This window comes from Ranitomeya imitator, chromosome 4 (genome assembly GCF_032444005.1).
Source record: "Ranitomeya imitator isolate aRanImi1 chromosome 4, aRanImi1.pri, whole genome shotgun sequence".
NCBI classification, from domain to species: Eukaryota; Metazoa; Chordata; class Amphibia; order Anura; family Dendrobatidae; genus Ranitomeya; species Ranitomeya imitator.
The window spans coordinates 314,726,817-314,752,218 of NC_091285.1; the positions used below are offsets into that span (position 1 = coordinate 314,726,817).

General features: G+C 42.7%; 1 protein-coding gene across 7 annotated transcripts in view; it reads right to left on the reverse strand.

Annotated features, from left to right (window-relative positions):
- Positions 1 to 25,402, reverse strand: part of ANKRD26 (ankyrin repeat domain containing 26) — a 169,118-nt gene that overhangs the window by 83,867 nt on the left and 59,849 nt on the right. For all 7 annotated transcript variants that reach the window (XM_069764859.1, XM_069764861.1, XM_069764860.1 and 4 more), the window contains exons 7-10: positions 8,101 to 8,137; positions 2,818 to 2,884; positions 764 to 812; positions 446 to 672 (exon numbers count right to left, since the gene is read on the reverse strand). In XM_069764859.1, coding sequence (XP_069620960.1) covers positions 446 to 672; positions 764 to 812; positions 2,818 to 2,884; positions 8,101 to 8,137 — 380 coding nt within the window. The remainder of the gene's footprint in view (positions 1 to 445; positions 673 to 763; positions 813 to 2,817; positions 2,885 to 8,100; positions 8,138 to 25,402) is intronic.

Sequence of the window (25,402 nt, forward strand, 5' to 3'; positions counted from 1 at the left end):
GAACATGATTGACTGTACTACCACAGTCTTTAATACAGATTTTACTATTTTCACCAGCACTTTTATTATCTTCTTTTTCTAAACTATCTTCATGACTATCAGACACTTCACCATCTTCCCCATCTTCGTGCGCTTCCTCCTCCTCATCATCTTCACAGTCTTCTTCTACCTCCTCACAGTCTTTAGATTCATCTTCATCATAATCATCATCATCTTCATCGTTCTGAATATCTTCATCCTCACAGTCTTCATTCACTTTCTGGTTCTGTTCATTTTCATTTTGTTCTTCTGCATAGTCATTACTGCCCTTGGAACTGGACATTTTCCTGCCTTGATTCTCTAATTTGCCTTTCCCTTATGATTTTCAAAAGTCCACAAGCAGGCAGGGAGAAAAAAAACACAATTAAATTAATAAAAAGCAGTAAGTAGTTAATAAACAATTTACCTTATGTACTCCGAGGAGAGAGTCAGAAGTCAGCTGGGAAGGTTTTGAATGAGAGCCAGGATTAATGTATACAGGAAGGAAGCGGGTCTGGGGGGAAGGCTTAGGAGGGGACTGAATGTTTGCACCTTCTTCTTCACTATTATGAACAGAGTCTTCTTCACTATATGATTTACTCTCCAGAGTAAAGCCTGTAGGCTGTACTGAAGTAAAACTACCCTTTTCAATAACTACATCAAAAGAAACAAACACAAGTCAGTTGTGAACTACACATCAGAAGTCCAATCACTTCATGAGCCGAATGTTCTGCTAATAACTTACTGTTCTTTTTAGTATGTAGGAGTTGCGTCAAACTTGGCTTGGAAGTCTTCTGCATATGACAATAAACCAGAAGAAGAAATTGATTAAATATATTAAATGTGTGAGCAAGACATCTTGAAATAAAATAGAATCTAGCCTAACCCATGATTAATATGTCTACGTATTGCCTTATCATACTCTTTGTCTACAGCTCACCCATTAAATTAGCCACCTGCAACCCAACCTCTACCAAATCTAGAGATCATCATTTTCTAAAATGGACTACATGTCTATTTACTCTATTCAATAAATTGCAAAATTATTAGCACAATCTAAACAGACTACAGGAAGCACATAAAAAAGAAACTAGGAGCCATGACATGCAAGTAGTACTTATCGTATTTTTCAGACTATGAAAAGTTGGGAGGAAAATGTGGGTGCGTCTTATAAACCGAATGTAGCTTGCCTAGCTCGCTGTGGGTGGGGTTGGTGAGGGGTATCACAGGAGGTAGAAGAAGGGCTCCTCCTCAGATATTCTCAAGGAAAATGGCCCCAATGGTGGCGCATGCGCAGCCACCGTACCATTTTACTGGAGACGACCAGAGGGTGAGCCACACCCAGCTCCATTTTGTTGGAGAACGCCAAGAGTGGCTTTAGCATGATATTTAAAGGGAACCTGTCACCCCGTTTTTTCAATATGAGCTAAAAATAGCGTTAAATAGGGCCTGAGCTTTGCTTTACAATAGTGTCTTTATTGTCCGGATTCCCCACCTTTGCTGCCAAAATACCTTAGTAAAGTCGCCGTTTTTGCCTCTCAATCACGCTGGTCCAGTCAAATGGGTATTGTGAAATCGCTATTTCTCCCCCACCTCTTGCTTGTCCCTAAGAAATTTCTTCCCGGCGCTGGCGTAGTGTTTTGCGTCTGCGCAGTAAAGTCTAATCTCGCGCCTGTGCATTATGCTTTGCCCAACAGTAGGCACAGCATACAGCACATCACTGCGCATCTCTTCACTGTAACCTGTGTGCCCGGGAAGTCTGGATATGCAAATTTGCATACCGAGATTTCCGGGGCACAGAGGTTACAGTAAAAAACCGGCTCATGCGCAATGATGTATTGTATGCTTTGCCCACTGTTGGGCAACACATACTGCGCATGCGCAAGAGCGGAATGCACTGCGCAACTGCAAAAAAAGAGCGCGATCTGTGCTATTCACAGATCGACTTACGTCAGACACGCCGAAGAGCGGAGGGAGAAACAGTGATTTCACAACGCCCATTTGACCGGACCAGCGTGATTGACAGGCAAAAACGGCAACTTTACTAAGGTATTTTGGCAGCAAAGGTGAGGAATCAGGGGACAATAAAGACACTATTGTAAAGCACAGCTCAGGCCCTATTTAACGCTATTTTTAGCTCATATTGAAAAAACGGGGTGACAGGTTCCCTTTAGAAAAGAAGGCTCATACAACTATGAAGGGGCCACGGCATTGCCGAAGATCCTACCCACAGTCCAGCCCCAATGCACGAAGAGGCTATTGCACCTAAGTTGCTAAAGTGAATTAAACAAGAACTGGGATACAGATTTTTTCCCTCTATGTATCCAGAAAAATCAGTTTAACAGGGTCATTATGGCCATACATTTAACAGGTTAAATCGGGAGGACAGGTTCTCTTTAACCTACGTAAATTCCACTACAGGGCCACATGTCAACATGGCCCTGCAGCTGTTGCAAAACTACAACTCCCACCATGCTTGAACAGGCTGGGAGTCGCAGTCTGTCAACAGCTGCAGGGCCACACAGATTGTGAAAAACTGCTATCCCCATACAAGAGTGTTGCACAATCTGTACCCTCCAGCAGCAGATGTCTGCCATAACAGTGTCAGCAGACCACCCCAATAACAGTGCATAAGCAGATCTCCCCCATAACCATGTCAGCAGACATGTTATCAAACATTTTATCAAGTTTTTACCTCAAAATTGTTTTCCTATTTTCCTTGTCTAAAACTTAGGCGAGTCTTATAGTCCGAAAAATATGGTAGTTCTGTTGTTAAAGCCTCAATAAAGCTAGTAATACCTTTGGGCTAAAATCTAAGCCATCTTCATCAGAGGATGGCCAGGAATCAGCATCTTCAGAGGCACGGCTAACAAAAAGAAAAACATCAGGCTATAAACATATGAAGTATATTTACAATGGAAATTGACAGTTCAGACTTTTTTTACTTAAAAGAATAAACTACATCTATTATATTTTAATGCAGAATTCCCGGTACTTTGACCTTTCTCTATATGAAAGAAAATAATTTTTCATATTGTAGATATGCACAATTCTGCGATTACACCTGTCTATAAAACTAATGTTACTGTAAAGTACAGTAGAGTTCAGCAAACCTCTGTAACTACACAAGTCTGTATAGCTGGATTGTTACTGTAAAGTACAGGAGAAGTCAGTAATCTTCTGCAACTACACCTGTCTGTATAACTGGAATGTTATTGTAAAGTACAGCAGAAGACAGTAATCTTCTGTAACTACACCTGTCTGTATAACTGGAATGTTATTGTAAAGTACAGCAGAAGACAGTAATCTTCTGTAACTACACCTGTCTGTATAGCTGGAATGTTACTGTAAAGCACAGCAGAACTCAGTAATCTTCTGTAACTACACCTGTCTGTATAGCTGGAATGTTACTGTAAAGTACAGCAGAAGTCAGTAATCTTCTGTAACTACACCTGTCTGTATAGCTGGAATGTTACTGTAAAGTACAGCAGAATTCAGTAATCTTCTGTAACTACACCTGTCTGTATAGCTGGAATGTTACTGTAAAGTACAGGAGAAGTCAGTAATCTTCTGTAACTACACCTGTCTGTATAGCTGGAATGTTACTGTAAAGTACAGCAGAAGTCAGTAATCTTCTGAAACTTCACCTGTCTGTATAGCTGGAATGTTACTGTAAAGTACAGCAAAAGTCAGTAATCTTCTGAAACTTCACCTGTCTGTATAGCTGGAATGTTACTGTAAAGTACAGCAGAATTCAGTAATCTTCTGTAACTACACCTGTCTGTATAGCTGGAATGTTACCGTAAAGTACAGCAGAAGTCAGTAATCTTCTGAAACTTCACCTGTCTGTATAGCTGGAATGTTACTGTAAAGTACAGCAGAATTCAGTAATCTTCTGTAACTACACCTGTCTGTATAGCTGGAATGTTACTGTAAAGTACAGCAGAAGTCAGTAATCTTCTGAAACTTCACCTGTCTGTATAGCTGGAATGTTACTGTAAAGTACAGCAGAATTCAGTAATCTTCTGTAACTACACCTGTCTGTATAGCTGGAATGTTACTGTAAAGCACAGCAGAATTCAGTAATCTTCTCTAACTACACCTGTCTGTATAGCTGGAATGTTACTGTAAAGTACAACAGAATTCAGTAATCTTCTGTAACTACAGTACATCTGTCTGTATAGCTGGAATGTTATTGTCAAGTACAGCAGAAGTCAGTAATCTTCTGAAACTTCACCTGTCTGTATAGCTGGAATGTTACTGTAAAGTACAGCAGAATTCAGTAATCTTCTGTAACTACAGTACATCTGTCTGTATAGCTGGAATGTTATTGTCAAGTACAGCAGAAGTCAGTGATCTTCTGTAACTACACTTGGCTACATTGCTGATATGTTTCTGTACAGCACAATAGAAGTCAGTAATATTCAGTAACAACACCTGTCTGTAAAGTATAAGTACAGTGGAAGTAAGTAATGTCAAATTGTGAGGACAAACTTAGGAAGGATAAGTACAACCTGGGCTTCAAATGGATACAAAGCAGTTACAATTGGCACCACTTTATCTGTAAGGAGTCATTTGGGCAGCGCTGGTGTGATGAACAGTAATGGTGTCCTGACTGCATGCCCATTCCTCCTTAACTGACATCCCAAAGGGCAGGTGAATTCAGAGTTAGATATGCTGGTTTGCATCTAAGTGCATGATCTTTTGATCTTCTGCTAAAGGTGTCTGAAAGCAGCTTTACCTCCCTACTTTTATTAGAAATACATGAACGCGATGCTTAGCAAAGGATTCATGTTTACAATGGAGTTTCAAGAGATACATGTTGACCAAACAAGTGCTCTGCCAACAGTTACAGATAAATGCATACTTGGTTAAACATGGTGTGATGAAAGAATAAAATAAACCATAGTTGCCACCTATACCTTATAAATGAAATCTGAAAGAAAACCTTCTAAAAGATGTACCCCCATGATGTTTATGAAGCAAATTCATATTCAGCTCCATAGATACTGAATATGGCTTTCTAAGGATGAGGGCACACAGCGTGTGCCTTCCTAGATGGATCCAATGCTCCCTATGATAATGCATTGGCAAAGTAAACGCGCTCTGTCAGATTTTGGTTGTTGGCACACTACTCTCCTGCCTGTCAGCTGATTCTTGTGTGCTCAATGATATCACAACTTTTCAGTGTTATTCTGTCAGCTTGTTCGCTCCTGTGTTGCTGTGAACAATCAATAACACTGAGAAGTGCCGATGTCAATGAGCACACAGGAACCAGCTAACAGGGCAGAAGGAGCAGTGTGGTAAACACTGAGGGGAAGTGCCGATGTTACTGTGGGAAGTGCCCCATGTTTACGTGGGTTTGCGGTTTCCTCCCACATACTTATAGGGAATTTAGATTGTGAGCCCCATCGGGGACAGCAATGATAATGTCTATAAAGTGCTGTGGAATATGTTGGTGCTATATAAATAAAGAGATTATTATTATTCTGCCGTCGGGTGATTGCCATTTGTCTGTGCTATACACTGAGAAGTGCTGATGTCACTGAGTACACAGGAACCAGCTAATAGGGCAGAAAGAGCAGTGTGTTAAACACTGAAGGGCAAGTACTGATGTTACTGAACTCCTTCTGCTCTGTCGGCTGATTGCCAGATGTGCCTGTGCTACACACTGAGAAGTGCCAATGTCACTGAGTACACAGGTCAATCAGCTGACAGGAAGAGGAGCTATGTGCTGACAACAGCAGCTAACAGAGCTCGTGCACTGTGTGACTGAGGTAACCTGCATGCACTGACATACAATGCATGGTGTCCAGCTAGGAGCACACATGCTGTGTGAGCACCTCCCCATCTTTAGAAAGCCGTATTCAGTAGCTGTGGAGCTGAATATGGATTTGCTTCAGAGACATCTAGAAGGTTTTTGAAATATTATCTTTCGGATTTCATTTATAAGTTATATTTGAAAGAATACTAAAATTTCTTGCTCTACATTATTATCTAATAAAAATTAAACCAACAGTTAATCTTGAAGCAATAACATCCTGAACAACAGTCACCTGACCCTCCAGGTAATCAGTGGCCTCCCTAATCAGGTCATTGGTGATCATGATGATAATTTCTGGTCCGGTGAAAAATTCATTGAGCCAGCAAAGGTGAAGCCAGGGACAAATTAAACTGGTGAATATACAGCTCTGGCAAAAATTAAGAGACCACCACATCAAAACCCTGTCATGGGCAGCCCAATCTCCAGACCTGAACCCCATAGAAAACCTCTGGAATGTAATCAAGAGGATGATGGATAGTCACAAGCCATCAAACAAAGAAGAACGGCTTACATTTTTATGCCAGGAGCAGTGTGAAAGACTGGTGGAAAGCATGCCAAGACGCATGAAAGCTGTGATTAACCCCTTTCTGCCAGCTGACGGAATAGTACGTCAGCTGGCAGATCCCCTGCTTTGAGGTGGGCTCCGGCGGTGAGCCCACCTCAAAGCCGCGACATGTCAGCTGTTTTGTACAGCTGACATGTGCGCGCAATGAGCGCGAGCGGAATCGCGATTCGCCCGCGCTCATTAACTAGTTAAATGCTGCCGTCAAGCGCTGACAGCGGCATTTAACTAGCGCTCCCGGCCGCGCGGCCGGAAGTGCTCGCACTGCTGACCCCCGTCACATGATCGGGGGTCAGCAGTGCATCGCCATAACAACCAGAGGTCTCCTTGAGACCTCTATGGTTGTTGATGGCCGATTGTTCAAAGCAACCCTGCATTTCTGCTACATAGAGGTGATCTGTACTTCACCTCTATGTAGCAGAGCCGATCGAGTTATGCATGCTTCTAGCCTCCCATGGAGGCTATTGAAGCATGCTAAAATTAAAAAAAAAAAGTGATTAAAAATATAAAAAAAATTAAAAATATATAAAAGTTCAAATCACCCCCCTTTCGCCCCAATCAAAATAAAACAATTAAAAAAAAATCAAACATACACATATTTGGTATCGCCGCGTTCAGAATCGCCCGATCTATCAATAAAAACAAAGGATTAACCTGACCGCTAAATGACGTAGCGAGAAAAAAAATCAAAACGCCAAAATTACGTTTTTTTGGTCGCCGCAACATTGCATTAAAATGCAATAACGGGCGATCAAAAGAACGTATCTACACCAAAATGGTATCATTAAAAACGCCAGCTCGGCACGCAAAAAATAAGCCCTCACCTGACCCCAGATCACGAAAATTGGAGACGCTACGGGTATCGGAAAATCGCGCAATTTTTTTTTTTATTTTTTTTTTAGCAAAATTTGGAAATTTTTTTCACCACTTAGATATAAAATAACCTAGACATGTTTGGTGTCTATGAACTCATAATGACCTGGAGAATCATAATGGCAGGTTAGTTTTAGCATTTAGTGAATCTAGCAAAAAAGCCAAACAAAAAACAAGTGTGAGATTGCACTTTTTTTGCAATTTCATCACACTTGGAATTTTTTTCCCGTTTTCTGTTACATGGCATGGTAAAATCAATGGTATCGTTCAAAAGTACATCTCGTCCCGCAAAAAATAAGCCCTCACATGGCCATATTGACGGAAAAATAAAAAAGTTATGGCTCTGGGAAGGAGGGGAGCAAAAAACGAAAATGAAAAAGCTCCGGGGGGTGAAGGGGTTAAAAATCATGGTTACTCCACAAAATATTGATTTCTGAACTCTTCCTGAGTTAAAACATTAGTATTGTTGTTTCTAAATGATTATGAACTTGTTTTCTTTGCATTATTTGAGGTCTGAAAGCACTTTTTTTTTTTATTTTGACCATTTCTCCTTTTCAGAAAAAAAACAACTAAATTTATTGCTTGGAAATTCGGAGACATGTTGTCAGTAGTTTATAGAATAAAAACATTTTACTCAAAAATATACCTATATAGAGAAAAATCAGACAAACTGAATACTTTCACGTGGTCTCTTAAATTTTTGTCAGAGCTATAGATTCTTTTTTTTTTTTTTTTTTTTTTTACTTACTACTTTTGTTAGAATGGCTTCCCACTGGTAACTTTAAAAGAAAACAAACAAAAAAAGGGTAAAAATGATTCTTACCTGGATTCAGATTCAGCTAGAGAAGCATCATCAGCTCCTGATAAAAAAAGGGAAATTGATTAAGATAAATACTGCTTTAGATAAAATGAAAAAAGTATTCTCAAATTACTTAAGTACTGAATAAATAGAAACCACTAGCTTAATAATATGTTTGAACATCTTTTTCAAGTTAAAGGGAACCCATCACCAGAAAAAAACGTTATTAACCGGCAGATATGGGGTTAATAGTGTTATTAACCTGCCCGGCGCCCGCATTTAGCAGAGCGCTGCTGGGAGAAATTGAACTTCATTCCCCCCTTTCTGGATTAAGTCATGGGGACGGAGTCGGTTCAGTCACCATTCTGAGTTTACAGCCGCCACTCTGTATTCGCATCTCCGACCCTGACTGACAGCCAACTACAATGCAAAGCCAGCGTCTGTCAGTGATGGGGGTGCAATTACAGCTGCCGCTCTGTGTATACGGTGATTGAACCCACACCGGCACCGCCCTTGTGACAAACAGGAATCCTGCCGGTGCGAATAAAGTTAAATTTCTCCCCTCAGCATTCCAATAAGTGTAGGTGCCGGGTAGGTTAATAACGCTATTAACCCCTTTACCCCCAAGGGTGGTTTGCACGTTAATGACCGGGCCAATTTTTACAATTCTGACCACTGTCCCTTTATGAGGTTATAACTCTGGAACGCTTCAATGGATCCTGGTGATTCTGACAATGTTTTCTCGTGACATATTGTACTTCATGACAATGGTAAAAATTCTTTGATAGTACCTGCGTTTATTTGTGAAAAAAACGGAAATTTGGCGAAAATTATGAAAATTTCGCAATTTTCCAACTTTTAATTTTTATGCAATTAAATCACAGAGATATGTCACACAAAATACTTAATAAGTAACATTTCCCACATGTCTACTTTACATCAGCACAATTTTGGAACCAAAATTTTTTTTTGTTAGGGAGTTATAAGGGTTAAAAGTTGACCAGCAATTTCTCATTTCTACAACACCATTTTTTTTTAGGGACCACGTCTCATTTGAAGTCATTTTGAGGGGTCTACATGATAGAAAATACCCAAGTGTGACACCATTCTAAAAACTACACCGCTCAAAACCATATTCAAGAAGTTTATTAACCCTTCTGGTGCTTCACAGGAATTTTTTGAATGTTTAAATAAAAATGAACATTTAACTTTTTTTCACAAAAAATTTAATTCAGCTCCAATTTGTTTTATTTTACCAAGGGTAACAGGAGAAAATGGACCCCAAACATTGTTGTACAATTTGTCCTGAGTATGCCAATACCCCACATGTGGGGGTAAACCACTGTTTGGGCGCATGGCAGAGCTCGGAAGCGAAGGAGCGCCATTTGACTTTTCAATGCAAAATTGACTGGAATTGAGATGGGACGCCATGTTTCGTTTGGAGAGCCCCTGATGTGGCTAAACATTGAAACCCCCCACAAGTGACACCATTTTGGAAAGTAGACCCCCTAAGGAACTTATCTAGAGGTGTGGTGAGCACTTTGACCCACCAAGTGCTTCACAGAAGTTTATAATGTAGAACCGTAAAAATAAAAAATCATATTTTTTCACAAAAATTATCTTTTCGCCCCCAATTTTTTATTTTCCCATGGGTAAGAGAAGAAATTGGACCCCAAAAGTTGTTGTACAATTTGTCCTGAGTACGCTGATAGCCCATATGTGGGGGTAAACCACTGTTTGGGCGGATGGGAGAGCTCGGAAAGGAAGGAGCGCCGTTTGACTTTTCAATGCAAAATTGACAGGAATTGAGATGGGACGCCATGTTGCGTTTGAAGAGCCACTGATGTGCCTAAACATTGAAACCCCCCACAAGTGACACCATTTTGGAAAGTAGACCCCCTAAGGAACTTATCTAGAGGTGTGGTGAGCACTGTGACCCACCAAGTGCTTCACAGAAGTTTATAATGCAGAGCCGTAAAAATAAAACAAAATTTTTTTCCCACAAAAATTATTTTTTTAGCCCCCAGTTTTGTATTTTCCTGAGGGTAACAGGAGAAATTGGACCCCACAATTTGTTGTCCAATTTGTCCTGAGTACGCTGATACCCCGTATGTTGGGGGAAACCACCGTTTGAGCGCATGGCAGAGCTCGGAAGGGAAGGAGCGCCATTTGGAATGCAGACTTAGATGGAATGGTCTGCAGACGTCACATTGCGTTTGCAGAACCCCTAATGTACCCAAACAGTAGAAACCCCCCACAAGTGACCCCATATTGGAAACTAGACCCCCAGGGAACTAATCTAGATGTGTTGTGAGAACTTTGAACCCCCAAGTGTTTCACTACAGTTTATAACGCAGAGCCGTGAAAATAAAAAATCTTTTTTTTTCCCACAAAAAATATGTTTTAGCCCCGAGTTTTGTATTTTTCCAAGGGTAACAGGAGAAATTGGACCCGAAAAGTTGTTGTCCTATTTGTCCTGAGTACGCTGATACCCCATATGTTGGGGTAAACCCCTGTTTGGGCACACGGGAGAGCTCGGAAGGGAAGAAGCACTGTTTTACTTTTTCAACGCAGAATTGGCTGGAATTGAGATCGGACGCCATGTCGCGTTTGGAGAGCCCCTGATGTGCCGAAACAGTGGAAACTCCCCAATTATAACTGAAACCCTAATCCAAACACATCCCTAACCCTAATCCCAACAGTAACCCTAACCACACCTCTAACCCAGACACACCCCTAACCCTAATCCCAACCCTATTCCCAACCGTAAATGTAATCTAAACCCTAACTGTAACTTTAGCCCCAACCCAAACTGTAGCCCTAGCCCTAACCCTAATCCTAACCCTAGCCCTAACCCTAGCCCTAACCCTAGCCCTAGCCCTAACCCTAGCCCTAGCCCTAACCCTAGCCCTAGCCCTAACCCTAGCCCTAATGGGAAAATGGAAGTAAATACATTTTTTTTAATTTTTCCCTAACTAAGGGGGTGATGAAGGGGGGTTTGATTTACTTTTATAGCGGGTTTTTTAGCGGATTTTTATGATTGGCAGCCGTCACACACTGAAAGACGCTTTTTATTGCAAAAAATATTTTTTGCAATACCACATTTTGAGAGCTATAATTTTTCTATATTTTGGTCCACAGAGTCATGTGAGGTCTTGTTTTTTGCGGGACGAGTTGACGTTTTTATTGGCAACATTTTCGGGCACGTGACATTTTTTGATCGCTTTTTATTCCGATTTTTGTGAGGCAGAATGACCAAAAACCAGCTATTCATGAATTTCTTTTGGGGGAGGCGTTTATACCGTTCCGCGTTTGGTAAAATTGATAAAGCAGTTTTATTTTTCGGGTCAGTACGATTACAGCGACACCTCATATCATTTTTTTATGTTTTGGCGCTTTTATACGATAAAAACTATTTTATAGAAAAAATAATTATTTTGGCATCGCTTTATTCTCAGGACTATAACTTTTTTATTTTTTTGCTGATGATGCTGTATGGCGGCTCGTTTTTTGCGGGACAAGATGACGTTTTCAGAGGTACCATGGTTATTTATATCTGTATTTTTGATCGCGTGTTATTCCACTTTTTGTTCGGCGGTATGATAATAAAGCGTTGTTTTTTGCCTCGTTTTTTTTCTTTTTTTCTTACGGTGTTTACTGAAGGGGTTAACTAGTGGGCCAGTTTTATAGGTCGGGTCGTTACGGACGCGGCGATACTAGATATGTGTACTTTTATTTTTTTTTTATTTAGATAAAGAAATGTATTTATGGGAATAATATATATATTTTTTTCATTATTTTGGAATATTTTTTTTAATTTTTTTTTACACATTTGAAAATTTTTTTTTTTACTTTTTTACTTTGTTCCAGGGGGGGACATCACAGATCAGTGATCTGACAGTGTGCACAGCACTCTGTCAGATCACTGATCTGACTTGCAGCGCTGCAGCCTTCACAGTGCCTGCTCTGAGCAGGCTCTGTGAAGCCACCTCCCTCCCTGCAGGACCTGGATCCGCGGCCATCTTGGATCCGGGCCTGGAGCAGGGAGGGAGGGAGGTAAGACCCTCGCAGCAACGCGATCACATCGCGTTGCTGCGGGGGGCTCAGGGAAGCCCGCAGGGAGCCCCCTCCCTGCGCGGTGCTTCCCTGCACCGCCGGCACATCGCGATCATCTTTGATCGCGGTGTGCCAGGGGTTAATGTGCCGGGGGCGGTCCGTGACCGCTCCTGGCACATAGTGCCGGATGTCAGCTGCGATAGGCAGCTGACACCCGGCCGCGATCCCCCCGTGAGCGCCGCCGATCGCGCTGGACGTACTATCCCGTCCATGGTCATAGGGGCCCACCCCACATGGACGGGATAGTACGTCCGATGTCAGAAAGGGGTTAACACCATATCTGAAGGTTAATAGCATTTTTTCTGGTGACAGGTTCCTTTTAAATCTTCCTAGTGGTAAGTTAGATGCCAAGACTCCTACATCTCCAACGATGAGTAATCGGCTGTTCACACTGCAGGAACCTGGGTTTTTTTTCTAACGGCACTATGTGATATAATATGCACACCCTCCTTACTACTTGACCACCAGTCACTTATGATTACAGTATTTTGTTCCAGTAATAGCTTTGTATACAAGTAATATTAGGAAATATTAGCCTTTCTATTACCATTATAATGCTAAGAAATACACTGTGTGCAGAATTATTAGGCAAGTTGTATTTTGATCACAAGATACTTTTTATACATGTTGTCCTACTCCAAGCTGTTCAGGCTTGAGAGCCAACTACCAATTAAGTAAATCAGGTGATGTGCATCTCTGTAATGAGGAGGGGTGTTGTCTAATGATATCAAAACCCTATATAAGGTGTGCTTAATTATTAGGCAACTTCCTTTCCTTTGGCAAAATGGGGCAGAAGAGATATGACGGGCTCTGAAAAGTCCAAAATTGTGAGATGTCTTGCAGAGGGATGCAGCAGTCTTGAAACTGTCAAATTTTTGAAGCGTGATCACTGAACAATCAAGCATTTCATGGAAAACAGCCAACAGTGTCGCAAGAAGCGTGTTGGGCAAAAAAGGCGCAAAATAACTGCCCATGAATTGAGGAAAATCAAGCGTGAAGCTGCCAAGATGCCATTTGCCAACGGTTTTGCTGCATTTCAGAGCTGCAACGTTACTGGAGTACCAAAAATCACAAGGTGTGGGATACTCAGGGACATGGCCAAGGTAAGGAAGGCTGAAAAATGACAACCTTTGAACAAGAAACATATGATAAAACGTCAAGACTGGGCCAAGAAATATCGTAAAGGGCCACTGTCACCCCCTCAAGCCGTTATAAACTAAAAGAGCCACCTTGTGCAGCAGTAATACTGCATTCTAACAAGGTGGCTCTTTAGTTGTTGCTTCTGTTATTCCCTCAATAAAGCGTTTTATAATTTTCCCCAAATACCTATCTTTAGCCAGGGAGGCAGGTCTGAAGCCCCCTCTTGGAAGCGCCCAACTGCCGTCAGTCATCTCTTCTGGGGTGCTGGTCGCCGCCCCTTCAGCGCTGTTTTTGTCTGAAATCCGGCGCCTGCGCTGTGCGTGCCTGCCAGGGGCAGGCGCATTGAGTATTGGCCATCATAGCTCAGATGCCGGGTTCCTGACGGCGCCTGTGCGGGCAGTGCGGCCACCCTGTTGCTGAATCCCCGCCCCGCACTGTGCATAATGCATAACACAGTGCGGGGCGGGGATTCAGCAACAGGGTGGCCGCACTGCCCGCACAGGCGCCGTCAGGAACCCGGCATCTGAGCTATGATGGCCAATACTCAATGCGCCTGCCCCTGGCAGGCACGCACAGCGCAGGCGCCGGATTTCAGACGAAAACAGCGCTGAAGGGGCAGCGCCCAGCGCCCCAGAAGAGATGACTGACGGCAGTTGGGCGCTTCAAAGAGGGGGCTTCAGACCTGCCTCCCTGGCTAAAGATAGGTATTTGGGGAAAATTATAAAACGCTTTATTGAGGGAATAACAGAAGCAAAACTAAAAGAGCCACCTTGTTAGAATGCAGCATTACTGCTGCACAAGGTGGCTCTTTTAGTTTATAACGGCTGGAGGGGGTGACAGTGTCCCTTTAAGGCTGACTTTTCAAAGGTTTTATGGACTGATGATATGAGAGTGACTCTTGATGGGCCAGATGGATGGGCCAGAGGATCAGTAAAGGGCAGAGAGCTCCACTCAGACTCAGACCCAGCAAGGTGGAGGTGGGGTACTGGTATGGGCTGGTATCATCAAAGATGAACTTGTGGGACCTTTTCGGGTTGAGGATGGAGTGAAGCTCAACTCCCAGACCTGCTGCCAGTTTCTGGAAGACAACTTCTTCAAGCAGTGGTACATGAAGAAGTCGGTATCATTCAAGAAAAACATGATTTTCATGCAGGACAATGCTCCATCACATGCCTCCAACTACTCCACAGCGTGGCTGGCCAGTAAAGGTCTCAAAGAAGAAAAAATAATGACATGGCCCCCTTGTTCACCTGATCTGAACCCCATAGAGAACCTGTGGTCCCTCATAAAATGTGAGATCTACAGGGAGGGAAAACAGTACACCTCTCGGAATAGTGTCTGGGAGGCTGTGGTGGCTGCCCCACACAATGTTGATCGTAAACAGATCAAGCAACTGACAGAATCTATGGATGGAAGGCTGTTGAGTGTCATCATAAAGATAGGTGGCTATATTGGTCACTAATTTTGGGGGGTTTTGTTTTTGCATGTCAGAAATGTTTATTTCTAAATTTTGTGCAGTTATATTGGTTTACCTGGTGAAAAACAAGCGAGATGGGAATATATTTGGTTTTTATTAAGTTGCCTAATAATTCTGCACAGTAATTGTCACCTGCACAAACAGATATCCTCCTAAGGTAGCCAAGTCTAAAAAAAAAAAAACCCCACTCCAACTTCCAAAAATATTAAGCTTTGAAAGTTATGAGTCTTTTGGGTTGATTGAGAACATACGGTAGTTGTTGATCAATAATAAAAATAATCCTATAAAATACAACTTGCCTAATAATTCTGCACACAGTGTAGATTACACAATTCCACATAATTAAAACATAATAAAAAGCAAACCAAGATTACATACACATTTACTCTATTGTATGTCCATAAGGAGTAGGCAACCAGAGGGGGGAAAATAACTGCCGGCAACAGCTTACTCTCAATCAGGATCCAAGTAATAATAGCTAATGCGCTCACTATAATCTCCCAAATCCAAATCTCAGCACATTTTCAAGACAAAGTCACTTTGCAGCACCTTCAGCGTCCTGCTTCCATCAATGTACATTTCAATGCACATAATGTTATGTCTATCATAGGTTTCATGAAAGGCAGAACTGCTCAAGATATTGAGGCATTATAAGCATGTTCTATGATCTAGGGATTAAGTGATATGGGCATAGGTGCAATAATCTTAGGAATACAGCCTAGACTAGTGATTGAGTTTGAGAGCAGCATGAAATTGAATACATAAACAACAGCACTTGCGTTATTAATACAACTCATATACCTGAACACATTAACAATTGTAATACACGAGAGGGAATGCTCGATTCAGGCTATATGGTCCTTTGGGTCAGCTCCCCTGCCAGCTAGTTAGAGGCGATATGTGAAATTTGAAGACATCACTTTTATGTATGTACTTTAAAGGGAATCTGTCCCCCCAAAAATCGTATCTGAGCTAAGCCCACCGGCATCAGGGGCTTATCTACAACATTCTGTAGCCCATCGGACCAGACTGCAGCGGGACCGCCCCTGGGTGAGTATAATCTAACCTCTTTTTCTCATCTTTCAGGATACATCAGGGGCTTATCTACAGCATTCCAGAATGCTGTAGATAAGCCCCTTATGCTGGTGGGCTTAGCTCATCTTCGATTTTGGGGGTGACAGGTTCCCTTTAACCCCTCTGTGACCTTAGACGTACTATCCCGTCGAGGTGCCCTGGGCTTATCTGACCCTGGACGGGATAGTACGTCATAGCCGATCGGCCGCGCTCACGGGGGGAGCGCGGCCGATCGCGGCCGGGTGTCAGCTGCTTATCGCAGCTGACATCCGGCACTATGTGCCAGGAGCGGTCACGGACCGCCCCCGGCACATTAACCCCTGGCACACCGCGATCAAAGATGATCGCGATGTGCCGGCGGTGCAGGGAAGCACCGCGCAGGGAGGGGGCTCCCTGCGGGCTTCCCTGAGACCCCCGGAGCAACGCGATGTGATCGCGTTGCTGCGAGGGTCTCACCTCCCTCCCTGCTCCCTCCAGCCCCGGATCCAAGATGGCCGCGGATCTGGGTCCTGCAGGGAGGGAGGTGGCTTCACAGAGCCTGGGACAATGTAAAAAAGTAAAAAAAAATTTTTCCAAATGTGTAAAAAAAATAAAAAAAAATATTCCAAAATAATGAAAAAAAAAAAAAAATTATTCCCATAAATACATTTCTTCATCTAAATAAAAAAAAAAAAACCAATAAAAGTACACATATTTAGTATCGCCGCATCCGTAACAACCCGACCTATAAAACTGTCCCACTAGTTAACCCCTTCAGTAAACACCGTAAGAAAAAAAAAAAAAACGAGGCAAAAAACAACGCTTTATTATCATACCGCCGAACAAAAAGTGGAATAACACGCGATCAAAAGGACAGATATAAATAACCATGGTACCGCTGAAAGCGTCATATTGTCCCGCAAAAAAAGAGCCGCCATACAGCATCATCAGCAAAAAAATAAAAAAGTTATAGTCCTGAGAATAAAGCGATGCAAAAATAATTATTTTTTCTGTAAAATAGTTTTTATCGTATAAAAGCGCCAAACCATAAAAAAATGATATAAATGAGGTATCGCTGTAATCGCACTGACCCGAAGAATAAAACTGATTTATCAATTTTACCAAACGCGGAACGGTATAAACGCCTCCCCCAATAGAAATTCATGAATAGCTGGCTTTTGGTCATTCTTCCTCACAAAAATCGGAATAAAAAGCGATCAAAAAATGTCACGTGCCCAAAAATGTTTTCAATAAAAACGTCAACTCGTCCCGCAAAAAACAAGACCTCACATGACTCTGTGGACCAAAATATGGAAAAATTATAGCTCTCAAAATGTGGTATTGCAAAAAATATTTTTTGCAATAAAAAGGGTCTTTCAGTGTGTGACGGCTGCCAATCATAAAAATCCGCTAAAAAACTCGCTATAAAAGTAAATCAAACCCCCCTTCATCACCCCCTTAGTTAGGGAAAAATAAAAAAAAAATGTATTTATTTCCATTTTCCCATTAGGGCTAGGGTTAGGGCTAGGGTTAGGGCTAGGGTTAGGGCTAGGGTTAGGGCTAGGGTTAGGGCTAGGGTTAGGGCTAGGGTTAGGGTTGGGGCTACAGTTAGGGTTGGGGCTAAAGTTAGGGTTAGGGTTTAGATTACATTTACAGTTGGGAATAGGGTTGGGATTAGGGTTAGGGGTGTGTCAGGGTTAGAGGTGTGGTTAGGGTTACCGTTGGAATTAGGGTTAGGGGTGTGTTTAGATTAGGGTTTCAGTTATAATTGGGGGGTTTCCACTGTTTCGGCACATCAGGGGCTCTCCAAACACGACATGGCGTCCGATCTCAATTCCAGCCAATTCTGCGTTGAAAAAGTAAAACAGTGCTCCTTCCCTTCCGAGCTCTCCTGTGTGCCCAAACAGGGGTTTACCCCAACATATGGGGTATCAGCGTACTCAGGACAAATTGGACAACAACTTTTGTGGACCAATTTCTCCTGTTACCCTTGGGAAAATACAAAACTGGGGGCTAAAAAATAATTTTTGTGGAAAAAAAAAATATTTTTTATTTGCATGGCTCTGCGTTATAAACTGTAGTGAAATACTTGGGGGTTCAAAGCTCTCACAACACATCAAGATGAGTTCCTTAGGGGGTCTACTTTCCAAAATGGTGTCACTTGTGGGGGGTTTCTACTGTTTAGGTACATTAGGGGCTCTGCAAACGCAATGTGACGCCTGCAGACCATTCCATCCAAGTCTGCATTCCAAATGGCGCTCCTTCCCTTCCGAACCCTCCCATGCGCCCAAACGGTGGTTCCCCCCCACATATGGGGTATCAGCGTACTCAGGACAAATTGGACAACAACTTTTGGGGTCCAATTTCTCCTGTTACCCTAGGGAAAATACAAAACTGGGGGCTAAAAAATAATTTTTGTGGGAAAAAAATTTTGTTTTATTTTTATGGCTCTGCATTATAAACTTCTGTGAAGCCCTTGGTGGGTCAAAGTGCTCACCACACATCCAGATAAGTTCCTTAGGGGGTCTACTTTCCAAAATGGTGTCACTTGTGGGGGGTTTCAATGTTTAGGCACATCAGTGGCTCTCCAAACGCAACATGGCGTCCCATCTCAATTTCTGTCAATTTTGCATTGAAAAGTCAAACGGCGCTCCTTCCCTTCCGAGCTCTCCCATGCGCCCAAACAGTGGTTTACTGCCACATATGGGGTATCAGCGTACTCGGGACAAATTGGACAACAACTTTTGAGGTCCAATTTCTTCTCTTACCCTTGGAAAAATAAAAAATTGGGGGCAAAAATATAATTTTTGTGAAAAAATATGATTTTTTATTTTTACGGTTCTGCATTATAAACTTCTGTGAAGCACTTGGTGGGTCAAAGTGCTCACCACAAATCCAGATAAGTTCCTTAGGGGGTCTACTTTCCAAAATGGTGTCACTTGTGGGGGGTTTCAATGTTTAGGCACATCAGTGGCTCTCCAAACGCAACATGGCGTCCCATCTCAATTCCTGTCAATTTTGCATTGAAAAGTCAAATAGCGCTCCTTCCCTTCCGAGCTCTCCCATGCGCCCAAACAGTGGTTTACTGCCACATATGGGGTATCAGCGTACTCAGGACAAATTGGACAACAACTTTTTGGGTCCAATTTCTCCTGTTACCCTTGGTAAAATAAAACAAATTGGAGCTGAAGTAAATTTTTTGTGTAAAAAAGTTAAATGTTCATTTTTATTTAAACATTCCAAAAATTCCTATTAAACACCTAAAGGGTTAATAAACTTCTTGAATGTGGTTTTGAGCACCTTGAGGGGTGCAGTTTTTAGAATGGTGTCACACTTGGGCATTTTCTATCATATAGACCCCTCAAAATGACTTCAAATGAGACGTGGTCCCTAAAAAAAAAATGGTGTTGTAAAAATGAGAAATTGCTGGTCAACTTTTAACCCTTATAACACCCTAACAAAAAAAAAATTGGTTCCAAAATTATGCTGATGTAAAGGAGACATGTGGGAAATGTTACTTATTAAGTATTTTGTGTGACATATCTCTGTGATTTAATTGCATAAAAATTCAAAGTTTGAAAATTGCGAAATTTTCAAAATTTTCGCCAAATTTCCGTTTTTTTCACAAATAAACGCAGGTACTATCAAAGAAATTTTACTACTATCATGAAGTACAATATGTCACGAGAAAACAATGTCAGAATCACCAGGATCCGTTGAAGCGTTTCGGAGTTATAACCTCATAAAGGGACAGTGGTCAGAATTGTAAAAATTGGCCTGGTCATTGACGTGCAAACCACCCTTGGGGGTAAAGGGGTTAAGGGTACCATAATTTCTGTCCTGGCCTATTCATGAGTTTTATTTTTTTAAAGGGAATCTATCACCTCATTTTTCGCATATAAGCTGCGGCCACAGCCATTAGGGGCTTAACTACAGCATTCTGTAAGGCTATGTGCACACGTTGCAGATTATTTGCGTTTTTTTAGCGTTTTTGCGCTATAAAACCGCAAATAATCTGCATACATTAAGCATCCCATCATTTATAATGGAATCCGCATTTTCTGTGCACATGATGTGCGTTTTTCCGCATGAAAAACGCATTGCGGAAAAATAATGAACCTGTTCATTAATTTTGCATTTTTTCCGCGGATTTCCCACTGTCTAATGCATTGGGAAATGTCCGGGAAAAAACACGTCAAAACCGCGCAAAAAACGCATGCGTATTTCATGCGGAAATCTGGCAGAAATGTCCGGATTTCCACAGGAATTTTCTGCATGAATTCCTGAACGTGTGCACATAGCCTAATGCTGTAGATAAGCCCCCGATGTAACCTGAAAGATAAGAAAAACAAATTAGATTATACTCACCCAGGGGCTGTCTGGGTCCAATGGGCGTCGAGGTCTGGGTCCGGCACCTCCCATCTTCATGCGGTGACGTCCTTTTTCTTGCTTCTATTGTGGCTTATTTACAGCATTACAGATGCAACATGCGCACATAGCCTTCTAATGCCCTCAAAAAGTTTGAACACTACTGATGTCACGCTTACCGAATGGTAGTTACTTGGATCCACCTTTTTCCCTTTCTTAACCCCTTCATGACCCAGCCTATTTTGACCTTAAAGACCTTGCTTTTTTTTGCAATTCTGACCAGTGTCCCTTTATGAGGTAATAACTCAGGAACGCTTCAACGGATCCTAGCGGTTCTGAGATTGTTTTTTCGTAACATATTGGGCTTCATGTTAGTGGTAAATTTAGGTCAATAAATTCTGCGTTTATTTGTGATAAAAACGGAAATTTGGCGAAAATTTTGAAAATTTCGCAATTTTCACATTTTGAATTTTTATTCTGTTAAACCAGAGAGATATGTGACACAAAATAGTTAATAAATAACATTTCCCACATGTTTACTTTACATCAGCACAATTTTGGAAACAAAATTTTTTTTTGTTAGGAAGTTATAAGGGTTAAAATTTGACCAGCGATTTGTCATTTTTACAACGAAATTTACAAAACCATTTTTTTTAGGGACCACCTCACATTTGAAGTCAGTTTGAGGGGTCTATATGGCTGAAAATACCCGAAAGTGACACCATTCTAAAAACTGCACCCCTCAAGGTACTCAAAACCACATTCAAGAAGTTTATTAACCCTTCAGGTGCTTCACAGCAGCAGAAGCAACATGGAAGGAAAAAATGAACATTTAACTTTTTAGTCACAAAAATTATCTTTTAGCAACAATTTTTTTATTTTCCCAGTGGTAAAAGGAGAAACTGAACCACGAAAGTTGTTGTCCAATTTGTCCTGAGTACGCTGATACCTCATATGTGGGGGTAAACCACTGTTTGGGCGCACGGCAGGGCTTGGAAGGGAAGGAGCGCCATTTGACTTTTTGAATCAAAAATTGGCTCCACTCTTTAGCGGACACCATGTCACGTTTGGAGAGCCCCCGTGTGCCTAAAAATTGGAGCTCCCCCACAAGTGACCCCATTTTGGAAACTAGACACCCCAAGGAACTTATCTAGATGCACAGTGAGCACTTTGAAACCCCAGGTGCTTCACAAATTGATCCGTAAAAATGAAAACGTACTTTTTTTTCACAAAAAAATTCTTTTAGCCTCAATTTTTTCATTTTCACATGGGCAACAGGATAAAATGGATCCTAAAATGTGTGGCAATTTCTCCTGAGTACGCCGATACCTCATATGTGGGGGTAAACCACTGTTTGGGCACATGGTAAGGCTCGAAAGGGAAGGAGCGCCATTTGACTTTTTGAATGAAAAATCATTTCCATCGTTAGCGGACACCATGTCGCGTTTGGAGAGCTCCTGTGTGCCTAAACATTGGCGCTCCCCCACAAGTGACCCCATTTTGGAAACTAGACCCCCAAAGGAACTTATTTAGATGCCTAGTGAGCACTTTAAACCCTCAGGTGCTTCACAAATTGATCTGTAAAAATAAAAAGTACTTTTTTTTTCACAAAATAATTTTTTTCGTCTCAATTTTTTCATTTTCACATGGGCAGTAGGATAAAATGGATCATAAAATTTGTTGGGCAATTTCTCCCGAGTACGCCGATACCTCATATGTGGGGGTAAACCACTGTTTGGGCACACGGCAGGGCTCGGAAGGGAAGGCGCGCCATTTGACTTTTTGAATGGAAAATTAGCTCCAATTGTTAGCGGACACCATGTCGAGTTTGGAGAGCCCCTGTGTGCCTATGCATTGGAGCTCCCCCACAAGTGACCCCATTTTGGAAACTAGACCCCCCAACGAACTTATCTAGATGCATATTGAGCACTTTAAACCCCCCGGTGCTTCACAGAAGTTTATAACGCAGAGCCATGAAAATAAAAAATAATTTTTCTTTCCTCAAAAATGATTTTTTAGCCTGGAATTTCCTATTTTGCCAAGGATAATAGGAGAAATTGGACCCCAAATATTGTTGTCCAGTTTGTCCTGAGTACGCTGATACCCCATATGTGGGGGTAAACCACTGTTTGGGCGCACGGCAAGGCTCGTAAGGGATGGCACGCCATTTGGATTTTTAAATGGAAAATTAGCTCCAATCATTAGCGGACACCATGTCACGTTTGGAGAGCCCCTGTGTGCCTAAACATTGGAGATCCCCCAGAAATGACCCCATTTTGGAAACTAGACCCCCAAAGGAACTAATCTAGATGTGTGGTGAGGACTTTGAACCCCCAAGTGCTTCACAGAAGTTTATAACGCAGAGCCATGAAAATAAAAAAATAATTTTTTTTTCTCAAAAATGATCTTTTAGCCTGCAATTTTTTATTTTCCAAAGGGTAACAGGAGAAATTTGACCCCAATATTTGTTGTCCAGTTTCTCCTGAGTACGGTGATACCCCATATGTGGGGGTAAACTACTGTTTGGGCACATGCCGGGGCTCGGAATTGAAGTAGTGACGTTTTGAAATGCAGACTTTGATGGAATGCTCTGCGGGCGTCACGTTGCGTTTGCAGAGCCCCTGATGTGGCTTAACAGTAGAAACCCCCCACAAGTGACCCCATTTTGGAAACTAGACCCCGAAAGGAACTTATCTATATGTGTGGTGAGCACTTTGAACCCCCAAGTGCTTCATAGAAGTTTATAATGCAGAGCCGTGAAAATAATAAATACGTTTTGTTTCCTCAAAAATAATTATTTAGCCCAGAATTTTTTATTTTCACAGGGGTTACAGGAGAAATTGGACACCAAAAGTTGTTGTCCAGTTTCTCCTGAGTACGCTGATACCCCATGTGTGGGGGTAAACCACTGTTTGGGCACACGTCGGGGCTCAGAAGGGAAGTAGTGACTTTTGAAATGCAGACTTTGATGGAATGGTCTGCGGGCGTCACATTGCGTTTGCAGAGCCCCTGGTGTGCCTAAACAGTAGAAACCCCCCACAAGTGACCCCATATTAGAAACTAGACCCCCCAAGGAACTTATCTAGATATGTGGTGAGCACTTTGAACCCCCAAGTGCTTCACAGACGTTTACAACGCAGAGCCGTGAAAATAAAAAATCATTTTTCTTTCCTCAAAAATGATGTTTTAGCAAGCATTTTTTTATTTTCACAAGGGTAACAGGAGAAACTGGACCCCAGTAATTGTTGCGCAGTTTATCCTGAGTATGCTGGTACCCCATATGTGGGGGTAAACCACTGTTTGGGCACACGTCGGGGCTCGGAAGTGAGGGAGCACCATTTGACTTTTTGAATACGAGATTGGCTGGAATCAATGGTGGCGCCATGTTGCGTTTGGAGACCCCCTGATGTGCCTAAACAGTGGAAACCCCTCAATTCTACCTCCAACACTAACCCCCCCACACCCCTAACCCTAATCCCAACTGTAGCCATAACCCTAATCACAACCCTAACCCCAACACACCCCTAACCACAACCCTAACCCCAACACACCCCTAACCCTAACCACAACCCTAATTCCAACCCTAACCCTAACCACAACCCTAATTCCAACTGTAGCCATAACCCTAATCACAACCCTAACCACAACCCTAATTCCAACCCTAACCCTAAGGCCATGTGCCCACGTTGCGGATTCGTGTGAGATTTTTCAGCATCATTTTTGAAAAATCCGCGGGTAAAAGGCACTGCGTTTTACCTGCGGATTTTCCGCGGATTTCCAGTGTTTTTTGTGCGGATTTCACCTGCGGATTCCTATTGAGGAACAGGTGTAAAACGCTGCGGAATCCGTACAAAGAATTGACATGCTGCGGAAAATACAACGCAGCGTTTCCGCGCGGTATTTTCCGCACCATGGGCACAGCGGATTTGGTTTTTCATATGTTTACATGGTATTGTAAACCTGATGGAACACTGCTGCGAATCCGCAGCCAAATCCGCACCGTGTGCACATAGCCTAATTCTAAAGGTATGTGCACATGCTGCGGAAAACGCTGCGGATCCGCAGCAGTTTCCCATGAGTTTACAGTTCAATGTAAACCTACGGGAAACAAAAATCGCTGTACACATGCTGCGGAAAAACTGCACGGAAACGCAGCGGTTTACATTCCGCAGCATGTCACTCCTTTGTGCGGATTTCGCAGCGGTTTTACAACTGCTCCAATATAAAATCGCAGTTGTAAAACCGCAGTGAAATGCGCAGAAAAAAACGCGGTAAATCCGCCATAAATCCGCAGAGGACCAGAATACGTGTGCACATACCGAAACCCTAACCCTACCCCTACCCCTAACCCTACCCCTATTCTAACATTAGTGGAAAAAAAAAAATTCTTTATTTTTTTTATTGTCCCTACCTATGGGGGTGACAAGGGGGGGGGGGGGGGGGGGGTCATTTATTAATTTTTTTATTTTGATCACTGAGATATAATCTCTCTCAGTGATCAAAATGCACTTTGGAACGAATCTGCCGGCCGGCAGATTCGGCGGGCGCACTGCGTATGCGCCCGCCATTTTGGAAGATGGCGGCGCCCAGGGAGAAGACGGACGGAGCTCGGCAGGATCGGTAAGTATGATGGTGTGGGGGAAGAGCACGGGGGGGGGGAATCGGAGCATGGGTGGGGGAATCGGAGCGCGGCAGGCGTGGAACGGAGCACGGGGGGGCTGGAACAGAGCACGGGGGGGTGGAACGGAGCACGGGGGGGTGGATCGGAGTGCAGGGGGGGTGATTGGAGCACGGGGGGGTGATTGGAGCATGGGGGGAGCGGACAAGAGCACGGGGGGGAGCGGAGCACTGGACGGAGGGGAGCCGGAGCAGTGTACCGGCCAGATCGGGGGGCTGGGGGGGCGATCGGTGGGGTGGGGTGGGGGCACATTAGTATTTCCAGCCATGGCCGATGATATTTCAGCATCGGCCATGGCTGGATTGTAATATTTCACCCGTTATAATAGGTGAAATATTACAAATCGCTCTGATTGGCAGTTTCACTTTCAACAGCCAATCAGAGCGATCGTAGCCACGGGGGGTGAAGCCACCCCCCCCTGGGCTAAACTACCACTCCCCCTGTCCCTGCAGATCTGGTGAAATGGGAGTTAACCCTTTCACCCGATCTGCAGG